General features: G+C 42.5%; 1 protein-coding gene across 1 annotated transcript; it reads left to right on the top strand.

Annotated features, from left to right (window-relative positions):
• Positions 1 to 6,717: 6,717 nt before the first annotated feature.
• LOC141180559 (olfactory receptor 1468-like) lies at positions 6,718 to 13,783 on the top strand. Its single transcript, XM_073660659.1, has 3 exons — positions 6,718 to 6,882; positions 7,071 to 7,093; positions 12,832 to 13,783. Exons 1-3 carry the CDS (start codon positions 6,718 to 6,720, stop codon positions 13,781 to 13,783), a joined length of 1,140 nt encoding a protein of 379 aa, XP_073516760.1.
• The last annotated feature ends 12,374 nt before the right edge of the window (positions 13,784 to 26,157 follow it).

The raw sequence follows: 26,157 nt of genomic DNA, 5'->3' as shown, positions 1-26,157 counted from the left end.
TGCCGGTCTGTGAGGAAGATGCAGGCGGACATGTTAGGTTGCCTTGATCCAAAGGTGGTGCTATCGATGTCGGACAGCGCTCAAGACCAGCTGGTGTTACCACCTCCAAAGAAAATGATGACCTGCCAATCACGCTGGCTGTTGCGGGTAAAGAGGTGGCAGGTCTGCGCCCCAAAACAGGTGTGACTGCTGTCCCCCCAGTCACAGAGGATGAAGAGGCCGCGGATGCACAAGATATGGCAGACGGTGGTTGGCCCGGCCGGCTAGGCCGCATTGTAGCACACTGAGCTTCCCACTGCAACTTATGCTTCATGTCCATGTGCGGGTTCATGCATGAAGTACTCAAACTATGTATTTTTTGGCCTCTACTTAGCTTTTGCTGACAAATGTTACAGATAACACGAGTTGGGTCATCTTTATCGATCTGAAAAAATGCCCAGGCTATGCAAGGCTTAGCACCCATGCGACCTGAAGAGCCACCACGACTTGTGGTGAGAGGCAGAGTTGTGTTTGAGGATGCAGTTGTTGACGTGCTTCCAGTACTACGTCTCTGTCCAGGAAGGCGCAACCTGACCTCGTCGTCACTAGCATCTTCCTCCACCTCCTCTGCTGACCTCATCTCTTGGCTGACTGTGGGTTGACAGTAAGTGGGATCTCCGACCTCATCATCATCACCCTGTGCGTTATCACACCCGTCGTCCTCAGAGCCAACCTGTTCCTGCCCTGACAAAAAACTAAAGTTGTCGCTCCAATCAGGTATTTGAGTCTTATCATCGTCTTCCTCATTGTCTCCACCAACAGGAGTTACAGTTTGGGAATGAGGGTCTACATTATGGTCAGAACCTTCTGCGTCTGGTCCTGGATCCGACTCATAAAGATTCTGGGCATCAGTGCAGATCATTTCCTCGTCTGGATTCACAGAAGCGCTGGAGTCGACCTCTGATTCCCAGGCTATAGTATGAGTAAACAGCTCTGCAGACTCAACCATCTGTTCTACCTCATACTCAGACGGGCAGCTGGAGATTTGGGAGCTGTGAGGAAGCAAGTGCGATTTGGGTGACACCTTTGAGGACTGGAGTATTTGTGATGTTGAAGTTGATGTGGAGGAGAGCCCACTTAAAGGAGCACTTGATATCCGTTGAAGCACCTGCTGTTTTTGTTCCTCATCTGGAATTTGTAGCGATTGGCGTGGCCGTAAGAAAGGGATCTTATCACATTGTCCGCTAAAAGAAGTAGACATTTTAGTTTGGCTGGAAGATGATCTTTCTTCTGCACCTACCCCACGGACACAACCTTTTTTCCCCTTCCCAACACGCCTATTCCCCTTTCCACCAGCAGCAGGCCTTTTTCCACTCATTTTGGTGGTTAACTAATTCACAACTCTGGAGTTGTTTGCACAAAAAAACAATGGATGGTAACCGAGCAGAGCTGAGTGGCCAAACTGTGGTATTAGGCCAAAACTATTGGCTGGGTTAGATGCAGAAAAAAAATTATTTTTAATTTGCAACCTGATGGAAGTCAGTATAGATGGACTAATAGACCAAGTCCCACACACCGCTAGAAGCCCAAATATTTTTTCAGAGCTAGATGCAGAAATTTTTTTTATTCAATTTGCAACCTGATGGAGGTCAGTATAGATGGACTAATAGACCAAGTCCCACACACTGCTAGAAGCCCAAATATTTTTTCAGAGCTAGATGCAGAAAAAAATTATTTTTAATTTGCAACCTGATGGAGGTCAGTATAGATGGACTAATAGAACAAGTCCCACACGCTGCTAGAAGCCCAAATATTTTTTCAGAGATAAATGAAGAAAAAAATTATTTTTAATTTGCAACCTGATGGAGGTCAGTATAGATGGACTAATAGACCAAGTCCCACACACTGCTAGAAGCCCAAATATTTTTTCAGAGCTAGATGCAGAAAAAAATTATTTTTAATTTGCAACCTGATGGAGGTCAGTATAGATGGACTAATAGACCAAGTCCCACACACCGCTAGAAGCCCAAATATTTTTTCAGAGCTAGATGCAGAAAAAAATTATATTCAATTTGCAACCTGCTGGAGGTCAGTATAGAAGGACTAATAGAACAAGTCCCACACACTGCTAGAAGCCCAAATATTTTTTCAGAGCTTAATGAAGAAAAAAATTATTTTTAATTTGCAACCTGATGGAGGTCAGTATAGATGGACTAATAGACCAAGTCCCACACACTGCTAGAAGCCCAATTATTTTTTCAGAGCTAGATGCAGAAAAAAAATATTTTTAATTTGCAACCTGATGGAGGTCAGTATAGATGGACTAATAGACCAAGTCCCACACACCGCTAGAAGCCCAAATATTTTTTCAGAGCTAGATGCAGAAAATTTTTTTATTCAATTTGCAACCTGATGGAGGTCAGTATAGATGGACTAATAGACCAAGTCCCACACACTGCTAGAAGCCCAAATATTTTTTCAGAGCTTAATGCAGAAAAAAATTATTTTTAATTTGCAACCTGATGGAGGTCAGTATAGATGGACTAATAGACCAAGTCCCACACACTGCTAGAAGCCCAAATATTTTTTCAGAGCTAGATGCAGAAAAAAATTATTTTTAATTTGCAACCTGATGAAGGTCAGTATAGATGGACTAATAGAACAAGTCCCACACGCTGCTAGAAGCCCAAATATTTTTTCAGAGATAAATGAAGAAAAAAATTATTTTTAATTTGCAACCTGATGGATTTCAGTATAGATGGACTAATAGACCAAGTCCCACACACTGCTAGAAGCCCAAATATTTTTTCAGAGCTAGATGCAGAAAAAAAATATTTTTAATTTGCAACCTGATGGAGGTCAGTATAGATGGACTAATAGAATGATGCTATGCCCAAAAGATTTTACTTCACTAGGTGCAGTAAAAAAATTGGTATTCTATACACAGGTGGTATATCTTGCAACACAGATAGGCTACTCCACTGACTAACACACTCTGCAATAGGCCAAAAAGGATTAGCTTTGCTAGATTCAGCCAAATGCTGTGAAAAAAACTTGCACAGCACTGGCACAGACCTGCCTGGCAAAAACTGATAGGAACTGATGTAACCTAGTCCTGAAAAGGACTCCAATTACAATTAGTCTTTACTCCCACAATCTATCTATTTAAGAGCACAGACCTGCTTGATAAAAGTCGTAGGAAATGCTGTAACCTAGTCATTAAAAGGACTGCAATCACAACTATTCCCTACTCCCAAGCTATCTGTATATTTGTGCGAAAATTGGCTTGAAATTAACAAGGTATAGCGCACACAGCAACAGCGGTGCCGTCTAACACGCAGCTGCAGCAGTGAGAAAATGGTGGCGACGGGGAAAATGGCTTGGTCTTATAGGGCAAGGACATGTGACATACACTGCCAATCACACATGCCCTTGCTTGTGTGAAAAAAAGCACTTCGCTCCGTGTGTGCGCTGCTGATAGGCTGACAGATTGCACCTCCCCACTGCAAATGCGGGAAAGAGAAAAAAAAATGGAGATCTTCATTGTTCCTGCAGAGATCCATCCCCTGCCCCTCCCCCCGCCCCGCTGTACACTCAAACTGCGTATTAACATTAATTTTCATCATTACTGAGAAAAAATTCAGTTATGATTTTGGTGCACGAACAGTTATCGAACATAACCTCGAACAGCCGAATTTTTCTCAAATTGTTCGTGTTCGCCGACCGGCTCGAACACCACCCAAAACAGCTCGAATTTGAGATTGGCGAACAGTTCGAGTAGAACAACGCTCATCTCTAGTCTTCGCCACTTCCAGTACAGACGTGACCTGATGATGTCATAACATTTCCTGGAAACACACATCATGATGTCATCTGAAGCTTTGACACATAATTTTAATTGAATTTCCCAACTGAACTTGAGCAAATTGGGCAAATTTGCATTTTGATCGAATCACACATCTCTAGTAAAAGAAATAATTGATTGAGAGGTTGTTTCATGAAAACAACACAATTTTTAAGGCTACCAGTCGGCCTTAATGTGTCAATTCAGGGGAAATACTTCATCACATGATGGCCATGTGAGTAAATCGCTATATATGTAAAGTATGGTCGCACCTGTGTTCATATAGGACTCCTTCTATGCAGTCCATGAACTCTTTAAAACATAGGTTCAGCAGTTATTTTCTTGAGACAAAACCTTAAAAAATTGAAACATTGTAAACTAAATATAATTTATGAATATTATGTAATCTGTAGAGTTGGTCCAAATTGATTTTCAGAACCAAGTGCATTGGCCATGTCAGTAGTCTGTGGCCACTGGACCGGAGCCCTGAGAACCAACTCTTACCTTACCACATCTGTAGCTCTTCTTTTGATTACCTGGCCTGGCGTGACATCACATGTGCATCATGATGCAACGATGACATCACACTGGGCTTTTAATCAAAAGAAGACCTGAAAATGCTGTCAGGTAAGAGACATGTCATGGTTCACGTCCAGAGGCTAAAGTTCACCAACGTGGGCAGAAGACCTAGTCCTGCAGATTAATCTGTGTAAGGGTTTTCACACATAGTTAAATTACACTACAATGCAATCTAATGTTTATAGGAGATTATAATTTCTATGAAATTATTTGGACGGTAAAAAAAAAACAGAAAAAAAATGTTTATTCTTTCTACCGATACAGCTGCTTTTAACTTCTGCTCAACAAAGATCCTTACACTATAGCCTAACAGTGGGTGTATGAGACTTTCCCTGTCTGAGCCTCTATGCCCCCAACCACTGTGCACAGACAGGGTAATTCCTGTACAGATTTTTAGAATATAGTGTACAGATCTCTGCAGAGCAGCAGATGTAAGGAACTTCAAAATTACTATAAAATGGGCATTGACACAGCAATGCACCATAGTGATTGGGGAAGAAGAAAGCCAAATAAGACAATGAAATATATTGTAAAAATTCATCATAACTTTGCAATGCCTAGAGGATGATAATAAATGCAAAAATAAAGTTCAGTTCCTCTTTAAGTTATAATACGTTTTTATAAAAAAAAATGTGATTAATAGAATTTCTGAATTGTAAAGTCTTAAGTATTTGCTTTTTACAATATGAAATCATTTGAGATGAGTGGAGCGGATCATCATTTTTATGTATTCTATGTTAATGATTAGAAGACTGTAAATTAATTCCCACCTCGCCTATTCCTGTCCCTTCAGGGAACTTTACATTGTGAATGTACAGTATATATATATACATATATATATCGTATTCCATGCCTAGCATTCAATCCATATGACGCATCGATTAATGCTCAGAGGTAAGATGTGCTGATCATAATTATAAAAATGTCTGTAATGTGCTGGTAGAAATGACAATTGTTGTGCTTAATGCATCCAAATGTTTATTGGGAAACTCCCAACTAAACTCAAAAACAGCCCTGGCGCAAGGTGATTAAAAACTTCTGTACTAAAAATCTCAGTGCACAACTCATTCCTGGGCTTATTTGCTGTACTTATTGTCTATCTGCTAGAATTCTAGTTTGATGGAAAATTAAAAAAACATGTAAAATTTAAAACATAGTTAAGACGTGCTTCTACTTTGGATGTAGATATAGATATATATATAGTATATATATGTATATATTTATTTGTTTATTTCTTAATAGCCTTTCGTTCAATCTCGAGCCATGGCTACTTGATAGTTGAACGATCTGCTGGAAAATCGATCTTTTACAAGCCTAGATAGGTCCACCAGGGTCTTCTCCACATTAATCTTGATAGTATCAAGCCATCGGTTTGCTGGTCTTTCTCTTCACCTTGTTTCTTCTATTCTTCCGACCACAATGTCCGTCTCCAGAGATCGCTCTCTTCATATGATGTGTCCAAAGTAAGCAAGTCGTAGCTTGGTGATCTTTGATTTAAGTGATTTTTCTGGCTTGATTTGTTCCAAAATTGATTTGTTCGTTCTTCTTTCCATCCATGGTATTGGTAACATCCTTCTACAAAACCACATTTTGAAGGCGTTGATTCTTCTTCTGTCTTCTTTCTTTACCATCCAGGTTTCACATCCGTATGTTACCACTGAATAGACCAAACTATGTACGAGTCATGTCTTCGTCGCAGTGAAATGTTCAAAATTTGAAAAATAATTAATATGTGTTTCTTAAATTCATGTCAATAGCACCTTTAGAAAAATATTTACTTTGAAAATGGGTGACGTGTTTAATCCTTATTTCACCAGCTGTTTACATATTTATATAGATGTATATATTGATATATGTACCTACCTGTATATGTAGTACAGTGTAAGGGCGGTAATATTTTCGCCTATCGTTTTCTACCCCAGTTTACAGTGTTGCTCCGGTCATTTTCTCACTCATATGACTTCTATTCTGACTTGCCGGCTCACTCTTGGATAATCTGTGAGTCAGACGTCGCTTTTACAGTGTAAGTCTATGCAGTGTCAGAACGAGGTTCCATAGACTTATTTTGTAAAAGCGACTTCTGGCTCACGCGTAGACCCTAGTGAAATCCAGAAAGTCGGAATAGAAGACACTTGACCTAGAAGTAAACCAGAGTGGTGCTAGAAACCAAGAAACATTGCGTTCTTTAAGTGTATTACGGCACTTACACTACACTACATATACATTTAGGCAGGTTTAGACAATAAAAAGTTTTGAGAGAATATTGTTTTTTTTTAATGAAGGACTGCTGAAAATGCAAAAGCAGAGAAACAGAGATGCTGATCGATGATCCAAAGATCGGCACCTACAACAACGTTTTGGAGCTCTGCATTTTCAGCGCCTCTGAGTGCATGGACAGTCTGTACCAAAGTCTGTGGACTTCAGCTCACCGTGGTGATTATTACGATAATTTATCCAAAGGAAGTTTTCTAACTTTTCATGTAAGGATGGAAATTCAATAAATTGGATAAAAGAAATATTTAAAAGTGCTTTATGTGTAATTTGCCGTTTTCATACTTATTGGTTGACCTGTGCCCTCAAGCCAGGAGGAAGCAAAAACTGGTAATAGAGTTGGCAGTAGACTTACCCTCAACTGTTTCTATCGTGTTGATTCTTTAATCTATTTTAGTTTATATGCAGCAGCTTTGGAAAGTAAAAGATGCAATTCCTGTTCATGTTCTACCTCTGTTTTATTCAAGTGAATGAGATTGAGCTTTATTACTAAAAATATCTTGTGTACAACATTAGTGGTGTTCCGGGTGACAAAAAAAAACATTTTTGTCAATAAAATTACAAAGTTTTCAAGGATATTTCTGAGTATCCAGTGCAAACGTAGATAAAATCTGATTTCAATTATTTTTCGGAATGTACCAGAATTTTTATTGCCTTGTCAATACTATCACTTTTAAGCGATTTGAACTTCTGGTGAACACAATGCTAATTTCTCAGAAATTCCCCTTTTCTTTTTGGGTCTTCAACTCTTCGACATAATGTTTATGATTTTTGTGATTGGGTTCGTCCATCCTGATGTGGGTATCCTCTTTTTTTCTCTACAACTTAGCATAGTATAATTGGCCTTCAAAATCATATCTTTCAGAAAAAAAGAAAAAGTTTGGACATTTTTAGTAGGTCATCCCCACCATGACTCCTGACAGTAATCAAATTAATTTGTGGACTAGCTTTCATAACCATAAAATATCCTGGTCAATACTGACCTATAGATTTCTAGGTTGTCACTAAAAAAGACTTTAGTGTATTGGAGAACAGTAAACTCAAGTATAGTGGCCAGTGTCAGTCAGCTGCTGCCAAGACAAATAAAATTACTGTATGCATTAAAATAGGCATAAATGCTCATGACGAGAAGATAGTTTAAACTAGTATTGCCATATTTATTATACTGTGTACAAGTTTGTGCTCAAGTGAATAAGAAGAACATAGCTGAACTAGAGCGGGTACGGAGAAGAGCAACTAAGGTTATTAAGGGAATGGGTGTACCTCAATACTAAGACTATGGATTCTTTTTTGTATGAACATTAAGACTATGAGTTCTTTACGAGTAGTCAGACTATTGATTCTCTAATCCACAAGCAGTAATACTCTGTAATTTTTACTGTACAACTAGAAAGACTATGGATTATTTTCTTTACAAGCAGTTTGACTATAGATTCTTTACTGTACAAGCAGTGAGACTATAGATCTCTCTGCCACCAAACAAGTTCATTCAAGGGGGGTGTTAGGCATTGGGCTGTTACTGGATTTGAAATGGGTCCAGAACCTTCTGTGGTCTCCTATTCCAGTCCCGCCAGGGCTGATGCTGCTCACCATCGTCGACAGCCCCAACACCTAGTTGGTCCACTAGATGTACAGATTGTCTCTTGAGTATTTGTGCCTAGCAATGATAAGCATAGGTTGCAGAGGGAGACAGGGCTCTTGGAGTCTAAGTCCAGGATTCGCCACACTGAGCATGCCCGTGACCTGACGGACCGTGATTGGTGGTTTGGCAACAGTAAATCCTGCAGGTGTTTTATTAATTTATACTCCATTCACTTGGAAATGAAGGAGGCACGGTTCCCCTCCGAAAGAGCCAAAGTGGGTTATGTCATCGCGTTACTCTCTCACAGAGCTCTGGAGTGGGCTACTCCTCTGTGGGAGTGCAATGACCCGGTAGTGACTAATGCTGGTCTCTTTCTCAAAGCCCTAAAGAATATATTCCTTGGTCCTCAGGTCATGCATGATACGGCTCTTAAGCTCCTTGATCCAGGGTTTGGCCACCGTAAGCCACTATGCCATCCAATTCAGAACCTTAGCGGCTGAATTGGATTGGTCTTTAATCCCGGTGTTCTGAAAGGGTCTGGCTGGACATATTAAAGATGCTCTATCTACTAGAGAGATTCCAACCTCCCTGGAGGAGTTAATATCTCTCGCTAACCGAATAGATTTGCGTCATGCAGAACACAAGTTAGAGCTGGAGGTCACCAGACCTCAGTATCGGTTGGCACCATCCTTCTCTAGACCCAATTCCAAACCCAAGACTCCCGACCCGGATCCTGAGGCTATGGATACATCCCAAACTGAGTCTAGCTCTTCTCGTTCCCGACCTCCACATCTCTTAGAGTCCCCCGTTAATAAGGGTCCCAAGCAGTCGGGTAAACGAGTGTGTCTAGCCACTGTTGGAGGAGGTGTGTTAGATTCTGGGGCCTCTTCCTCCCAATTATTGTATAACGTGTCCTTGTCCTTTGGAGCAACCGCGGTTACTGCCAAGGCGTGGGTGGATTCTGGCGCTGACGGCAATTTTTTGTCACCTACATTTGCCCAGAGACATGTTATCCCTATAGAGTTACTGCCAAGACCAATGAACATTAGGGTAGTCAACGGTTCACTCCTGGACACGCAAATCACTCACCAGTCGACTCCCCTCACCATGTCATTTCCTCAGGGTCACCGGGAGGTTATCTCCTTTCTTATTATTCCCGGGGGATTAGATGAGGTGTTATTGGGCCTTCCATGGTTATGTTGTCACGCTCCACACATTGACTGGAATGCGGGGAGAATTTCTTCCTGGAGTGAGTATTGTGTGTCTCAGTGTATGGTTACAGTCACCTGGAGGGTAGTCTCTGACCCTTCTACCAATGTGGCTTCCGGCACAGATCCTCTGTCTGTCCCAGAGACCCAGGTCTTGTCAGATTATGTCAAAAAGATCCAGTTTCCTTCAGGGAGGGCGTTCGTTCCTCCTAATCTACAAAATGAGGTCCTCTCCTGGGCTCATGCCCCTAAGATTGGAGCCCATCTTGGGGTCAAACGTACCACTAAGTCCCTTCAACGGTCCTATTGGTGGCCCCTGTGGTGCCAGGACACAAGGAATTTGTTATTGCGTGTGCCTTCTGTGCGAGAGATAAATCATTCCGTCAAAGTCCGGCTGGTCTTCTCCATCCATCAACCGTGACGGACTTCACAGATAGTCGGTTGACACTTCTCGTCGTCCTGCCCTCATATTCTACCCGGGCGACAGAGTGTGGCTCTTGGCCCACAATACTAGTTTATGCGGGAGATCTGCTAAGTTTGCTCCTCGCTTTCTTGGTCCATTCAAAATTTTGGCCCAAGTAAACCATGTAATGTACCCGTTAAAATTACCACGACACCTGAGGAGTCACGACACTTTCCATGTGTCGCTCCTGAGACCCGTTCACCTGTCAAAACTCGCTGAACCCCAACCTGCTGCAGACACCAGGGGTGATAATCTCGAGCTGCAGGCTATTATGGGGTCTAAAATGGTTCGTGGGAAAAAAGGGTACCCTGTACACCGGAGGGGTCACGGATCTGAGGATCTTCCCTGTAAACCGGTGGACCACATTCATGCTCCCCTGCTCATTGAGGAAAGTGAGCATCAAGTCGAGGGGGATAACGTTAGGCGTCAGGCTGTTGCTGGACTTAAAATGGGTCCAGAACCTTCTGTGGTCTTCAATTCCGGTCCAGCCAGGGCTGATGCTGCTCAGCATCGTCGTCAGCCACAACGCCTAGCTGGTCCACTAGATGTACAGATTATCTCTCAGGTATTTGTGCCTAGCAATGTTAAGCATAGGTTGCGGAAGGAGACAGGGCTCTTGGAGTCTAAGTCCTGGATACGCCACACTGAGTATGCCCGTGACTTGGCGGACCGTGATTGGTGGTTTGGCAACCACCAGACCCGGTGACCTGGCAACACCTGATTGGTCCACGGGTGGCGTCACCAATGGTGTGACGGTGGGCAGGGCTTAGTCTTTAAAAGGCCCGCCCACAAACATGGCGGCGCGCTCTGATCATTGAGCAAGTTTTGCTGTTGTGTGGACGACTGTGTTCCATGAAGTTTCCATAGGCAGGTGTTGAGGAAATAGGCAGGCTAGTGGAAATAGGCAGGTATCTTCATCTAGCAGTCTGGCTCTGTCAAAGGGGTCGCCTAACACCCCGAGCTGCCTGCAGATGTCTGATCCACGGCTATCACCTGTCTGCCACAAGGAGTAGTACCCTTCAGTCCGGTAGCACGCCGGCTGGAGGCACGTGTACCCGTCGGCATAGTCACACACGCATCCTAGCGCCGCCAGTCTAGTCCCTGTGCAGTAACAGGACTACAGATAGTTTTTCACCCCATATCTCTCGTGCTGCTAAGGGAGATAGTGCGAATTTCTATACTCGTTCCTGTGTGCAGTAACACGGAAGGGTTTATCATTTAAGTTGGTTGCTTTCCTTTTCACCCGCAAAGTGTTCAGCAGCAGTGCACCAGGCTGCATCGCGGACCCAGGGGTCGGTTGCGTTCCATTATAATAAAGTTGTTTGCAACCGCCCTCCTAACAATGGGCCTGGATGATGATCAAGGAATTCATTCTGATTTTTAGAGATGATTATATCTTTTGAAATTCGATTTCTCCTGCTTCATCAAATTTTTGCAAAAAAAATTGATTTGCAGGGAATTGAATTTCTGCAAATATTTTGTATGATAAAGCCTCCAATTGAGAGAAAACACAAATGTAACACTCTGAGGTCTCCTAAGACTGCTTTAGGAATATCAAAGTGATACACACCTATGGGTGAACAAATAGTAGCTGTTTTTCAGTGCTGAGCTTTCACACCCATTATCTGTAATGTTTATTCAGTGTTCTAAAACTTTCTCTGTATTGATAAGCTGTAAGCTGTGATGTCCTCTCACTATCCAAACTCATTACAATAAATATCTGCTGCATTCCCTGCCTTTGCTTTTATACAGAATATGATATTCCCTCCTGATTGGCTGTGCTGTACCATGTGATGTGATAGCTGCAAACTATTATGAGCATGCCCGCACTGCTGCATCTGAGGTCATGTGAGTCTTCTCTGGCTCATTCACTCTTATTCTTTATGTAAAATAAAGGTGTTCATTATAGGACAATTTGTTCAAATTGATTCGCAAATTGTTTGACTTAGCCAGCTCCAGCAAAATTTCTAAAATTTGAAACAAATTACCATCAAATCGATTCACTCATCTCTACTGATTTTAATATTTGGATTCATGAAGGAATATTCTAATAAGGAACACTTAGCATCTGTTTCAAATGGTTTTTACCTTGTTCTGGATCAAAACTGTAAATTATAGGCTGGACTTGAAGGACCTTTGTCTTTTTTCAACCTTAATTCTGAAAATATAAGAAACATTATTTAGAGTAATGATTCATAGATTTGTACAAATGTTGAGGCTGTTCAGGTTCTATAGCCATCGTGATATTATACAGCCTTGTCATTTTGACTCCATGAAGAAAACTCTTGGAGCATTCCGGGATGGGTAACTATATTATTTGCTGGCTTATGCCTTTTTGGCCACCTCCACTTTTCACTTTCCCATGTGCATCCCTTAGAGCTGCTTCTTACAGCATTGTCTCCTGAAACCCCTTGACTCTCCAAAGTAGGCCAGGACTTCTGGTCGCAACCAGACCTGGAATGTCTCTGCACATGTGCAATGTAATGGCACGATATCATTACGTCATGAGCTGCAACCTTTCAATGCACATGTGCAGGTATGTCCTAGGCCTAGTCCCTGCCTAATATGTAGATGTCCAGGGTTTCAGAGCATGAAGATGTAAGAGAAGGAGCTGAGGACTCTACGTGGAACAGTGAATTGCAGATGTGACCAGTGAGGCGAGTATTAGTTTGGGGTTTTTACACCTTAAGCCCTTTCCAGACTCTAGTAATAAGGGACATTCAATAAGCACTGAAAAAAATTGCTTCAAATCGAATTTCCTAGTAAAATCTGCTCAATTTGGCAAATTCAAATCCCATCAGATCTGCTCATCTCTAATAATTATACCAACACAGTCATTTCATTTATTTATTTATTGCCAAAAAATGTATAAAATTACACTTTTCACAATGTCTTTGTCTTTTAGTTCCAGAGAGGTAACAATACCAATGGAAAATTTCACCTATGAGTTCTTTGTTTTGACCTTTACTACACATGCAAAGAATAAGTCATGGTTATCTGCAATTTTTATCCTGATATACCTGACCGGAGTGATAGCAAATTCATCAACTACTGTAGTCATATACTACGATCAGCACTTACACACCCCCATGTATCTATTCCTGTGTAATTTATCCATCGTTGACCTTTGCTATACAACCATCACAGTCCCCATGTTGGTTTACATGTTTCTGAGTGGGGACTACACATTGTCCTTCACTCAGTGCTTCGTCCAGATGTACTTCTTTGGCCATGTGGCAACCACAGAGGACCTATTGCTCTTCATTATGGCTTATGATCGATATGTCGCCATTTGTAACCCTCTACATTATCACAGTGTACTGAGTAAGAAGAACTGTATCCTGTTCATGACTGTTTCCTGGGTTTCGGGGTTTATAAATTCCACTGCGACAACCTTTGCCTTATCTAAGATACCAATGTGTTATTCTAATACGGTCTTACAGTTCTTCTGTGAATTCAAAGCCTTTGAGAAAATCTCCTGCCCCAATGCTGGTTTTCAATTAATCAGTTACCTGGAAGCTGTGTTCTTTGGTCTCGGACCTTTTTTGGGCAGCATAATATGTTATATCAAGGTCATAATTGTTATCTTACATATCAAAACTAGTGATGGGAGAAGAAAGGCTTTCTCCACCTGCTCATCCCATCTCATAGTCCTCAGTATGTATTATGGAACCTGGATGTCCATGTATATAATGCCACCATTAAAAAACACCCGGGTCTTTGAACTGACACTTTCTCTTCTGTATACAACCATTACTCCCATGTTGAACCCACTGATATACAGCGTACGGAATAAAGATGTGAAAAGAGCTCTGCTGAAAATGATGAGGAGCAAAATAATTTGGAAAACTGTGTAAAAGTAAGATAATATTAGAGATTTTATGTTTTATTGGCTCAATTTCTCCAAATAAACTTCTACGTTTTAAAGCAATCTTCAATGATCCCAAAAATACAGCTAATATCATTAAGAACTATCTTTAGTGTAAAGAAGAACAAGGAGTCCTGGAAGTGATGATGATATGGCACACTAAGCCCTGATCTCAACATAATCCAGTCGAATGGGATTACTTGAAGATATGATGGATTTGTACCTGCAAAATTTGGACCTGCCCCTATGTGGACCTTCCACTTTGTGGCTGTTATACATTAATAAAGTCCTCTTATATGGCCATAAATTAATGATGATCCCCTATGTGGCCCCCATAAAGTAATAATGTCCCCCTATGTAACCCAAATACAGTAATAATGTCCACCTATGTGGCCCCATTAAAAAAAAACGTTCTCCTACTTTACCCACATACATTAATAATGTCCACCTATGTGGCCCTATTTAGAAATAATGTCCTCCTATGTGGCCCACATACATTAATGATGTCAACCTATGTGGCCCCATTTAGAAATAATGTCCTCCTATGTGGCCCACATACATTAATGATGCCCCCTATGTGGCCCTCATACAATAATATAGCTCCCTATGTAGCCCCTATATAGTAATAATGCCCACATTTTGTCTGCCCTCACAGTACTTCTTACACTGCCATTTAAATAACAACCAAAGCTCTCACCTGTCCCTTTACCCATGCCGGGTAGTGCTGTTTCTTCCTCCTTCTCCCTGCTGGCTCCCTGCCCTGCACTTACTCTACAGCCACATACTCAACAGTGGCCTGCAGCTGCTGAGCATGAAGGCATCAAGTCACAGGCACCTGCCGTCAGCTGAAAGGCCTCAGTAAGGCTTGAGGTTGTAGAGTAAGTGTGAATTAGGGAGTGTGTTGTATAGTATAAATTGATTGTTAGTCTTGCTGGAAGCGACTGCCCAGTCCCTGACGCACGTTTCGGTACTAATGCTTTCTTCTAGGGGGAGTATAGCAAGAAGGCATGGAACAGTGAAGATGCATTATACTTAGCCTCCATAATTTTATATTCAGGAAGATGTTTGCTGCATTCCTTAAATCAAGATTCTATCCAATGAGAGTAGACTTTACCTTCTAAAGACCAGATTCTATCCAACAAGAGAAGACTTAACCTTATGAGGTTCAATCTGGGCTCTTTTGTTCTTTGTCTAACACAACCTGATGATGCTTCTGCATGCAATGTGCTCTTTGTAAAATAAACAAGTCTGAATTGAACTACTTAGAAATGTCTTCATTCTGAATTATGTTGTTACGTATAATTGAATTGTAGGAACCAGAAAGTATGACTATTACTATAATCTACTACAAGCCAGTAAAAAAAAAGGATCTTGATGTTGGGCACTCAGCTACCCTGAATGATGTAAAATAATGTAATAAATAATAAAAAAATGTAATAGCTATAAATTTAATCAATATATATTACAGATATTACAGATTGTATTAGAGATGGTCAGATTGTTTCACGAGATATTGACAAGGCCGGTAGTCCCTGACTGCTGGACGAAAGTTTCACAAGACTCATACTTTTCAGGATCCCTGGTGTGGCTTGTGCATCATGCCGCAATGTTGGCATCAAACCAGCCCGGGATCCCAAAAGAGAAGAGATTCACGAGCCTCCCTCTACAGACCTGGCAGATGGACAAGAGTCCCACCAATCCATCTGTCCATCTCTATAACAATTTATCTTATTAGTCTAAACCAGAGTTTTGTTTTATTCAAAATTCTTTCTGAGACTGAGTGCTGTATAAAATTATAAAGAAGCAGAAGAGACATTTATTGTGTCTCATTCTTACCCCATTCATTGTAAAACAGATTTATTACACATTTTCACAATTTCTGTATTTTTGCTCTCCGATGCAGAAGCCATATTTTTATATTGACATTGCCCAGAATCCCCAAATCACATAATCAAATCTGAGTCCACAGCTCCTCAGAGTAGTTATTTTCCAAAATGTAAAGTTTTCGACTGGGAGTAGATACAATTAACAAATTAATTCCCAAATGCATTTCCCTGCAGATTATGCAACAGTGAATGTCAGACCATTGTATGTTTATTGCGCAGTATATATAATTCTTATCTTGTCATCTTCACATTTTCACATTCCCAATGTTCAATAATGCTGCACTAAATATCACATGGAGGTAAGATGTACATATGATAGATAGATGGATAGATAGATAGATAGATAGATAGATAGATAGATAGATAGATCATTTCTATAATTACTGTGTTTTTTCCCTAAATAATGTTTTTTAAAAAGAAAATAAAAACTTTTTAGTTACACAATTTTAAAAATATATATTTTTTAATACAATGCATGCAATTTAACATCATTAATAAAGCTTTGCAAATAAAAAAAAAATCTAAAATGTATTTTAGAAAAGCAAAAATTTATCTTAAAAATAATTTTTTAAAATGTTTTTTTTTGCATAAATCAGTAATACGCATGACAATAAAACAATTTGTAATATATCTTATTGGAGAGATCTGCTTCTTTTTCCTCCTAGACTGCTGGTTTATTCTTAATAATCCCAGTTCAAAGGTTTTATCTGTCTTCAATGAATACAGAATTTCACATCTAGCTCTATGCGGAGGGGAGGTGGAGGAGAGAGGAGCTAGGACAGATATAGACGTGATGCTGAAAGTCATCCTGAATCAACAGTTGTAATTTAAGATTGTCGTTATGACATTCAATCATATATACAGTAGTATTTGAAAGTTTAAGAACCCTTCACATTTTTCCATATTTCTGATAAATTTGCTTTAAAACTACTTCAGATTTTCACACAAGTCCAAAAATTTGATAAATAACCAAATAAAACTAATGAACCAAACATTTTTTTATTGAGGAACATGATCTAAGATCACGTCTGTGACTATCAAAAGTTTTTGAACCTTTAGAATAAGCAAATAATTTCAAGGATTCTGTTGCTTTCAATTAATGGGATAATTACGAGGCGACCTGTTTTATAAAAAGAATAAGGTCCATCAAAGTCTAATCTTTATACCATATTTGTGTTCATGGCAATCACAAAGGAGACTTACGAGTAGACATGAGCGTTGTTCTACTCGAACTGTTCGCCAATCTCAAATTCGAGCTGTTTTGGGCGGTGTTCGAGCCGGTCGGCGAACACGAACAATTTGAGAAAAATTCGGCTGTTCGAGGTTATGTTCGATAACTGTTCGTGCACCAAAATCATAACTGGATTTTTTCTCAGTAATGATGAAAATTAATGTTAATACGCAGTTTGAGTGTACAGCGGGGCGGGGGGAGGGGCAGGGGATGGATCTCTGCAGGAACAATGAAGATCTCCATTTTTTTTTCTCTTTCCCGCATTTGCAGTGGGGAGGTGCAATCTGTCAGCCTATCAGCAGCGCACACACGGAGCGAAGTGCTTTTTTTCACACAAGCAAGGGCATGTGTGATTGGCAGTGTATGTCACATGTCCTTGCCCTATAAGACCAAGCCATTTTCCCTGTCGCCACCATTTTCTCACTGCTGCAGCTGCGTGTTAGACGGCACCGCTGTTGCTGTGTGCGCTATACCTTGTTAATTTCAAGCCAATTTTCGCACAAATATACAGATAGCTTGGGAGTAGGGAATAGTTGTGATTGCAGTCCTTTTAAGGACTAGGTTACAGCATTTCCTACGACTTTTATCAGGCAGGTCTGTGCTCTTAAATAGATAGATTGTGGGAGTAAAGACTAATTGTAATTGGAGTCCTTTTCAGGACTAGGTTACATCAGTTCCTATCAGTTTTTGCCAGGCAGGTCTGTGCCAGTGCTGTGCAAGTTTTTTTCACAGCATTTGGCTGAATCTAGCAAAGCTAATCCTTTTTGGCCTATTGCAGAGTGTGTTAGTCAGTGGAGTAGCCTATCTGTGTTGCAAGATATACCACCTGTGTATAGAATACCAATATTTTTACTGCACCTAGTGAAGTAAAATCTTTTGGGCATAGCATCATTCTATTAGTCCATCTATACTGACCTCCATCGGGTTGCAAACTGAATATAATTTTTTTCTGCATCTAGCTCTGAAAAAATATTTGGGCTTCTAGCAGTGTGTGGGACTTGGTCTATTAGTCCATCTATACTGACCTCCATCAGGTTGCAAATTAAAAATAATTTTTTTCTGCATCTAGCTCTGAAAAAATATTTGGGCTTCTAGCAGTGTGTGGGACTTGGTCTATTAGTCCATCTATACTGACCTCCATCAGGTTGCAAATTAAAAATAATTTTTTTCTGCATCTAGCTCTGAAAAAATATTTGGGCTTCTAGCAGTGTGTGGGACTTGGTCTATTAGTCCATCTATACTGACCTCCATCAGGTTGCAAATTGAATAAAAAAATTTTCTGCATCTAGCTCTGAAAAAATATTTGGGCTTCTAGCGGTGTGTGGGACTTGGTCTATTAGTCCATCTATACTGACCTCCATCAGGTTGCAAATTGAATAAAAAAATTTTCTGCATCTAGCTCTGAAAAAATATTTGGGCTTCTAGCGGTGTGTGGGACTTGGTCTATTAGTCCATCTATACTGACCTCCATCAGGTTGCAAATTAAAAATAATTTTTTTCTGCATCTAGCTCTGAAAAAATATTTGGGCTTCTAGCAGTGTGTGGGACTTGGTCTATTAGTCCATCTATACTGACCTCCATCAGGTTGCAAATTAAAAATAATTTTTTTCTGCATCTAGCTCTGAAAAAATATTTGGGCTTCTAGCAGTGTGTGGGACTTGGTCTATTAGTCCATCTATACTGACCTCCATCAGGTTGCAAATTAAAAATAATTTTTTTTTTCATTTAGTTCTGAAAAAAAATTTGGGCTTCTAGCAGTGTGTGGGACTTGTTCTATTAGTCCTTCTATACTGACCTCCAGCAGGTTGCAAATTGAATATAATTTTTTTCTGCATCTAGCTCTGAAAAAATATTTGGGCTTCTAGCGGTGTGTGGGACTTGGTCTATTAGTCCATCTATACTGACCTCCATCAGGTTGCAAATTAAAAATAATTTTTTTCTGCATCTAGCTCTGAAAAAATATTTGGGCTTCTAGCGGTGTGTGGGACTTGGTCTATTAGTCCATCTATACTGACCTCCATCAGGTTGCAAATTAAAAATAATTTTTTTCTGCATCTAGCTCTGAAAAAATATTTGGGCTTCTAGCAGTGTGTGGGACTTGGTCTATTAGTCCATCTATACTGACCTCCATCAGGTTGCAAATTGAATAAAAAAATTTTCTGCATCTAGCTCTGAAAAAATATTTGGGCTTCTAGCGGTGTGTGGGACTTGGTCTATTAGTCCATCTATACTGACCTCCATCAGGTTGCACATTAAAAATAATTTTTTTCTGCATCTAGCTCTGAAAAAATATTTGGGCTTCTAGCGGTGTGTGGGACTTGGTCTATTAGTCCATCTATACTGACCTCCATCAGGTTGCAAATTAAAAATAATTTTTTTCTGCATCTAGCTCTGAAAAAATATTTGGGCTTCTAGCAGTGTGTGGGACTTGGTCTATTAGTCCATCTATACTGACCTCCATCAGGTTGCAAATTGAATCAAAAAAATTTCTGCATCTAGCTCTGAAAAAATATTTGGGCTTCTAGCGGTGTGTGGGACTTGGTCTATTAGTCCATCTATACTGACCTCCATCAGGTTGCAAATTAAAAATATTTTTTTTCTGCATCTAACCCAGCCAATAGTTTTGGCCTAATACCACAGTTTGGCCACTCAGCTCTGCTCGGTTACCATCCATTGTTTTTTTGTGCAAACAACTCCAGAGTTGTGAATTAGTTAACCACCAAAATGAGTGGAAAAAGGCCTGCTGCTGGTGGAAAGGGGAATAGGCGTGTTGGGAAGGGGAAAAAAGGTTGTGTCCGTGGGGTAGGTGCAGAAGAAAGACCATCTTCCAGCCAAACTAAAATGTCTACTTCTTTTAGCGGACAATGTGATAAGATCCCTTTCTTACGGCCACGCCAATCGCTACAAATTCCAGATGAGGCACAAAAACAGCAGGTGCTTCAACGGATATCAAGTGCTCCTTTAAGTGGGCTCTCCTCCACATCAACTTCAACATCACAAATACTCCAGTCCTCAAAGGTGTCACCCAAATCGCACTTGCTTCCTCACAGCTCCCAAATCTCCAGCTGCCCGTCTGAGTATGAGGTAGAACAGATGGTTGAGTCTGCAGAGCTGTTTACTCATACTATAGCCTGGGAATCAGAGGTCGACTCCAGCGCTTCTGTGAATCCAGACGAGGAAATGATCTGCACTGATGCCCAGAATCTTTATGAGTCGGATCCAGGACCAGACGCAGAAGGTTCTGACCATAATGTAGACCCTCATTCCCAAACTGTAACTCCTGTTGGTGGAGACAATGAGGAAGACGATGATAAGACTCAAATACCTGATTGGAGCGACAACTTTAGTTTTTTGTCAGGGCAGGAACAGGTTGGCTCTGAGGACGACGGGTGTGATAACGCACAGGGTGATGATGATGAGGTCGGAGATCCCACTTACTGTCAACCCACAGTCAGCCAAGAGATGAGGTCAGCAGAGGAGGTGGAGGAAGATGCTAGTGACGACGAGGTCAGGTTGCGCCTTCCTGGACAGAGACGTAGTACTGGAAGCACGTCAACAACTGCATCCTCAAACACAACTCTGCCTCTCACCACAAGTCGTGGTGGCTCTTCAGGTCGCATGGGTGCTAAGCCTTGCATAGCCTGGGCATTTTTTCAGATCGATAAAGATGACCCAACTCGTGTTATCTGTAACATTTGTCAGCAAAAGCTAAGTAGAGGCCAAAAAATACATAGTTTGAGTACTTCATGCATGAACCGGCACATGGACATGAAGCATAAGTTGCAGTGGGAAGCTCAGTGTGCTACAATGCGGTCTAGCCGGCCGGGCCAACCACCGTCTGCCATATCTTGTGCATCCGCGGCCTCTTCATCCTCTGTGACTGGGGGGACAGCAGTCACACCTGTTTTGGGGCGCAGACCTGCCACCTCTTTACCCGCAACAGCCAGCGTGATTGGCAGGTCATCATTTTCTTTGGAGGTGGTAACACCAGCTGGTCTTGAGCGCTGTCCGACATCGATAGCACCACCTTTGGATCAAGGCAACCTAACATGTCCGCCTGCATCAACCCCGTCTAAGCACAATAGCCAGCCCTCGGTCCCTCAGATGTGGACAAGTAAAAGACCATTTCCTCCTAGCCATGAGAAAGCTAAGAGGTTGAATTTCACCATCTGCAAGCTCTTGGCTACAGAAATGCTGCCTTTCCGCCTGGTGGACACAGAGGATTTTCGAGACCTTATGTCCGTCGCAGTGCCCCAGTACCAGATGCCCAGTCGGCACTACTTCTCAAAGAAAGGTGTGCCTGCGCTCCACCAGCATGTCGCACACAACATCACCACTTCTTTGAGAAACTCTGTGTGTGACAGGGTGCATTTCACCACAGACACTTGGACGAGTAGGCATGGACAGGGGCGTTACATGTCGCTGACTGGGCACTGGGTAACTATGGTGACAGCAGGACAAGGGGCTGCTGTCCAAGTCTTGCCGTCCCCACGAGTTGTGCGTCAATCCTCTTTATGTCATTTTTCCTCCACTGCTTCTGCCTCCTCAACCTCCTCTCGGTCTTCCACCTGCACCCAAAGCCTGTCTGGTCATGCCACAAGCTTTCTAACTGCGCAGAAGGGATCCTGCACACCTCCTTACTATGCTGGCAGTAGGGCTCAACGTCATCAGGCGGTTTTTACATTGAAATGTCTGGGAAATGTGAGTCACACAGCTGAGGAGTTGTGGTCAGCTCTGGAGAACCAATTTCATGAATGGTTGTCTCCACTGGACCTGAAACCAGGGAAGGCCGTGTGCGACAATGCTGCAAACCTGGGTGCGGCCCTTCGCCGGGGCAATGTCACACACGTGCCTTGTATGGCTCACGTGTTGAACCTGGTTGTCCAGCAATTTTTAGCCCACTATCCCAGACTAGATGGCCTTCTGCAGAGGGCACGGTCGCTGTGTGCTCACTTCCGCCGTTCGCATCCCGCAGCTCAGCGACTTACATCTCTACAGAAGTCGTTGGGCCTGCCACTTCACCGGCTAAAATGCGATGTGCCTACCCGGTGGAATTCAACTCTGCACATGTTGCAGCGACTGTGGCAGCACCGACAAGCCCTGGTGCAATACGTTCTGACGTATAGCCTGGGCCAACGAGATTCAGAGGTGGGGCAAATCACGCTGGAGGAGTGGTCTCAGATCAGGGACCTATGCACCCTTCTGCACAGTTTTGAAATGGCGACGAAGATGTTTAGTGCTGACGATGCCATTATCAGCATGACTATTCCGGTGATTTACATGCTGGAGCACATGTTAAACAGAATTCGGAGTCAGGTGGTGGCACAAGAGGAGGTGGAGGAAGTAGAGGAGGAGGAGTTGTATGCGGAAGGGCTAACATCTGCAAGGTCCAGACGGTCGGCAGCACCAAGGCGGCAGGCATGTGAGGGTGGGGGAGATGATTTTACCAGGGCGCATGGTAGCAGCCAAACTAGTGAGGAAGGTGCAGGAGCCCAGGAAGAAGTGGAGGACGAACTGATGGAAGACTCATCAGATGAGGGAGACCTTGATCACATTTCTGTTGTGCGAGGTTGGGGGGAGAGGACAGAGGAAGGAAGCATGATTGCTACCTCGCCACCAACACAACAGGGACTTGGTGCTCCTGGATGCGCAACACACATGAGTGCCTTCTTGCTGCACTACCTGCAACATGACCCTCGAATTGTGAGAATTAGAAATAATCCTGACTACTGGGTTGCCACACTGTTAGATCCCCGGTACAAAAGTAAATTTGCAGAAATTATTCCTGCCATAGAAAGGGATGCACGCATGCAGGAGTATCAGCAGAGACTGTTGCAGAATCTTACATGTGCTTTTCCACAAAATACCAGTGGTGCACGTAGTGAATCTCACAGTTCCAACTTGCCAACCGTGGGACCGTCAAGTGTTCAGCACTCAAACCGTAACAGAACCACAGTATCTGCTGGTAACATCAATTTTGCGGAATCATTTCACCACTTCTTTAGCCCATCCTTTGCAAGGCCACAGGAGACAAGAAGTCTGACACATAGTCAACGCCTAGAGACGATGGTACAGGAGTATCTCCAAGTAAACATTGAAGCCACGACTGTGTCACTGGACCCTTGCTCTTTTTGGGCTTCCAATCTGGATAAATGGCCGGAGCTAGCCACTTACGCCTTGGAGATCTTGTCATGCCCCGCAGCCAGCGTTCTGTCTGAACGTGTGTTCAGCGCTGCTGGTGGTGTGCTGACAGATAAGCGCACGCGGCTCTCCACTGATAATGTAGACAGACTCACGTTCATAAAGATGAACAAATCATGGATCCGAAACGACTTTTCTACCCCTGTGTCATCCTGGGGAGAGTAAAAGCTTGATGATTGGTTAAAATCACCCTACCAACCGTTTTAAGCTTTCAAATTACTAATCATGTTTATCTGTATCTTGACTGGAAAATAATTTGGGCTTTGTAGCAGTGTGCAGCACTGATCCTATTAGGCCATCTATAATAAGCTTCACCAGATTTAAAATTAAAAATAATTTTTAGCTGCATCTAGCCCGGAAAATAATTTTGGGGCTCCGAGATGCGCAAGACACATAAGTGCCTTCTTGCTGCACTACCTGCAGCATGACCCTCATATTGTCAGAATTCGAAGTAATCATGACTACTGGGTTGCCACACTCTTAGATCCCCCAAACTTTTCGATCAACCTTTTCATTTTAATAAAGACCAAAAAAATGGTCATTTTTGAAATTATAAGCATTAGCAGGTTGTTAGAAACTGAAATCAAACAGTTTTCAACTCAAAACTTTATTCTAGGTGATGTTACATTTTCACATAGGACCCCTTGTTCAAAAGGAGCTTCTGAACTCTCTCGTCCATTGAATTTGTCAGGTTTTGGATGGTTTCTGCTTCAATTGTTTTGCATGAGGACAGAATACCCTCCCAGAGCTGTTGCTTAGATGTGAACTGCCTCCCGCCATCATAGACACTCCTTTTAATGATGCTCCAAAGGTTCTGAATGGGGTAGAGGTCAGGGGAGCATGGGGGTCACACCATAAGTTTGTCCCCTTTTATGCCCATATCAGCCAGAGATGCAGATGTTTTATGTGCAGCATGAGATGGTGCATTATCATGCCGGAAAATGATCTTGCTGTGAAATACACGGTTCTTCTTCTTGAACCATGGCAGGAAGTGCTGTTTGAGAAAATCCACATACATTATGGAGTTCATCTTTAGCGCCTTCAGGGATCCTAAAGGGGCCGACAATCTCTCTCCCCATGATTCCAGCCCAAAACATTACTCCACCTCCTCCTTGTTGGCACTGTAGCCGTGTTTGCGTGGGGTGTCCATCAACCAGCCATCCTCCACTCCATTCATCTGGACCATCGAGCGCTGCACGGCACTCATCCGTGAACAAAACAGTTTTGAAATCAGTCTTCATGTAATGTTTGGCCCACTGGAGCCGTTTCTGCTTGTGTGAAGTGGATAGAGGAGGTCGACAGGATGGCATATGCACAGCTGCAAACCTCTGAAGGACCCTGCATCTTGTTGTTCGGGGGACGTTGGAGGCACAAGCAGCTTCAAAAACTTGTCTGCTGCTATGACAAGGCTTTTTTACCGCTGCTGTTTCAACCTGACGTAATTGCCTGTAGGAAATAGTCCTCAATTTGCCCTTATCAGCACGCACACGTGTGTACTGTGAATCAGCTACATACTTCTTGATTGCCAAGACACTTCATCCTGATCATCGCACAATGTTGATTGTAGTCATGCCTTGACCTAAACACTCCACAATTTGTTGCTTCTCAGCAGCCGACACATCCTTTTTCTTTCCCATTTTGGCAGAAAATGTAGGCTGCTTAATAATGTGAGAGAGCCTTCTTAAGTAGTCTTGCCTTTCATTGGACACACCTGCCAAACTAATTAGCACAGGTGTCTGCAATTGCTTACAGTGATATAAAGAGCCCTGACACACATCACCATCAATGAGTTTAACTGACAAACAAACAAATTCTTCCCTTATCACTCCTAAACACTTTTTGCATAATAATTTGGAACGCGGTGTACATGTGCTTTTCCACAAAACACCAGTGGTTCACGTAGTGAATCTTACAGTTCTAACTTGCCAACCGTGGTCTGTATGGAATTGTTCAATAAAGGGCCCAAAATTAAGATAACATAGATGGGAGAGGTCTCTATGAATAGGAATTCCTAAGTATTTGATACCCTGTGAGGGCCAGGCAAAGGGAAAGTTGGACTGGATGGAATCCTATATGGATTTAGGGAGGGAGACATCGAGGGCCTCAGACTTCGCTGCATTGATTTTAAAATTTTACCATGTAACAAAGTGATCTATTTCAGCCATAACAGCAGGGATGGATATATGTGATTGAGTGATATATACTAGGACATCATCAGCAAATAGAGAGCACTTGTACTCGGTGCCTCCCACCTAAATCCACCTAATATTGGGGTTATGGCGAATTGATGAGAGCAGGTGCTCCGTCACTAGGATGTATAAGAGAGGGGACAGAGGACATCCCTGCCTTGTCCCATTGGTGATTGTGAAAGGTGATGAAAATGTTCTGACGCACCCCCTGGGCCTTGGGACACCCGGAGCCGGACCCTTTTTGGTGGATGCTGGTGGTTGTAGTCTTCGTGGCGGCGATCCGGTTCCGTGGCTCAGGGCGGTCAAACCAGTGGCGGAACTATTTATGTGGTTTTGATGTTTAAATGTCCGACTACGCCACCCGTGGATTGCGGTCAGAGTGAACCGCCGCTACAGGGCAGACCGCTAAGGCTGGTGTTGTGGGTGCAGCAGAGCGTAGCATAACTCCCCACGGGAGGAGTATAGCCTCAGGGCAGTGTATGCGGAGGATGGGGGTGATGGTGCAGGGCAGCAGCAGTAACGACACGGAGTCAGTGATGATGTTCAGGGCCTTTACTCACAGTTCTTATTATCCAGACCACGTCTGCAGGTAACGGCTGCCCACGTCGTACTGTGCTCACCAGGTGAGGGGCTCAGACAACTCCCAGATAACTTTGGAGCACTTCACAGGACCCCCTTTGTGTGTCCTTTGTCTGGCCTTTCTTACCAACACTTCTGTCCGGCTGCCTCGGGCCTCCTCTTGGTAAACTTGGCGCCAGTTTCCCTGACCCTATGTGGTGCCTTCCTAGCGGGTGGAGCAAGGGGCTGCGCCACATAAAATGTCAGAGCCTCCGGTTTCTAGCTGAGGGTCGTTTCC

Source organism: Phyllobates terribilis, unplaced genomic scaffold (assembly GCF_046119375.1).
Source record: "Phyllobates terribilis strain yellow unplaced genomic scaffold, ASM4611937v1 Scaffold_33__1_contigs__length_13283291, whole genome shotgun sequence".
Classification (NCBI taxonomy): Eukaryota; Metazoa; Chordata; class Amphibia; order Anura; family Dendrobatidae; genus Phyllobates; species Phyllobates terribilis.
The sequence above is the reverse complement of the archived record's forward strand: the minus strand, read 5'-3'. Positions and strand labels throughout refer to the sequence as shown.

Coding starts and splice junctions, on each gene's coding strand:
- LOC141180559 (XM_073660659.1), top strand. CDS start 6,718: ATGCTGATCGATGATCCAAAGATCGGCACCTACAACAACGTTTTGGAG. Junction 6,883..7,070: donor GAAGTTTTCTAACTTTTCAT/GTAAGGATGGAA, acceptor AATCTATTTTAG/TTTATATGCAGCAGCTTTGG. Junction 7,094..12,831: donor ATATGCAGCAGCTTTGGAAA/GTAAAAGATGCA, acceptor TTTGTCTTTTAG/TTCCAGAGAGGTAACAATAC.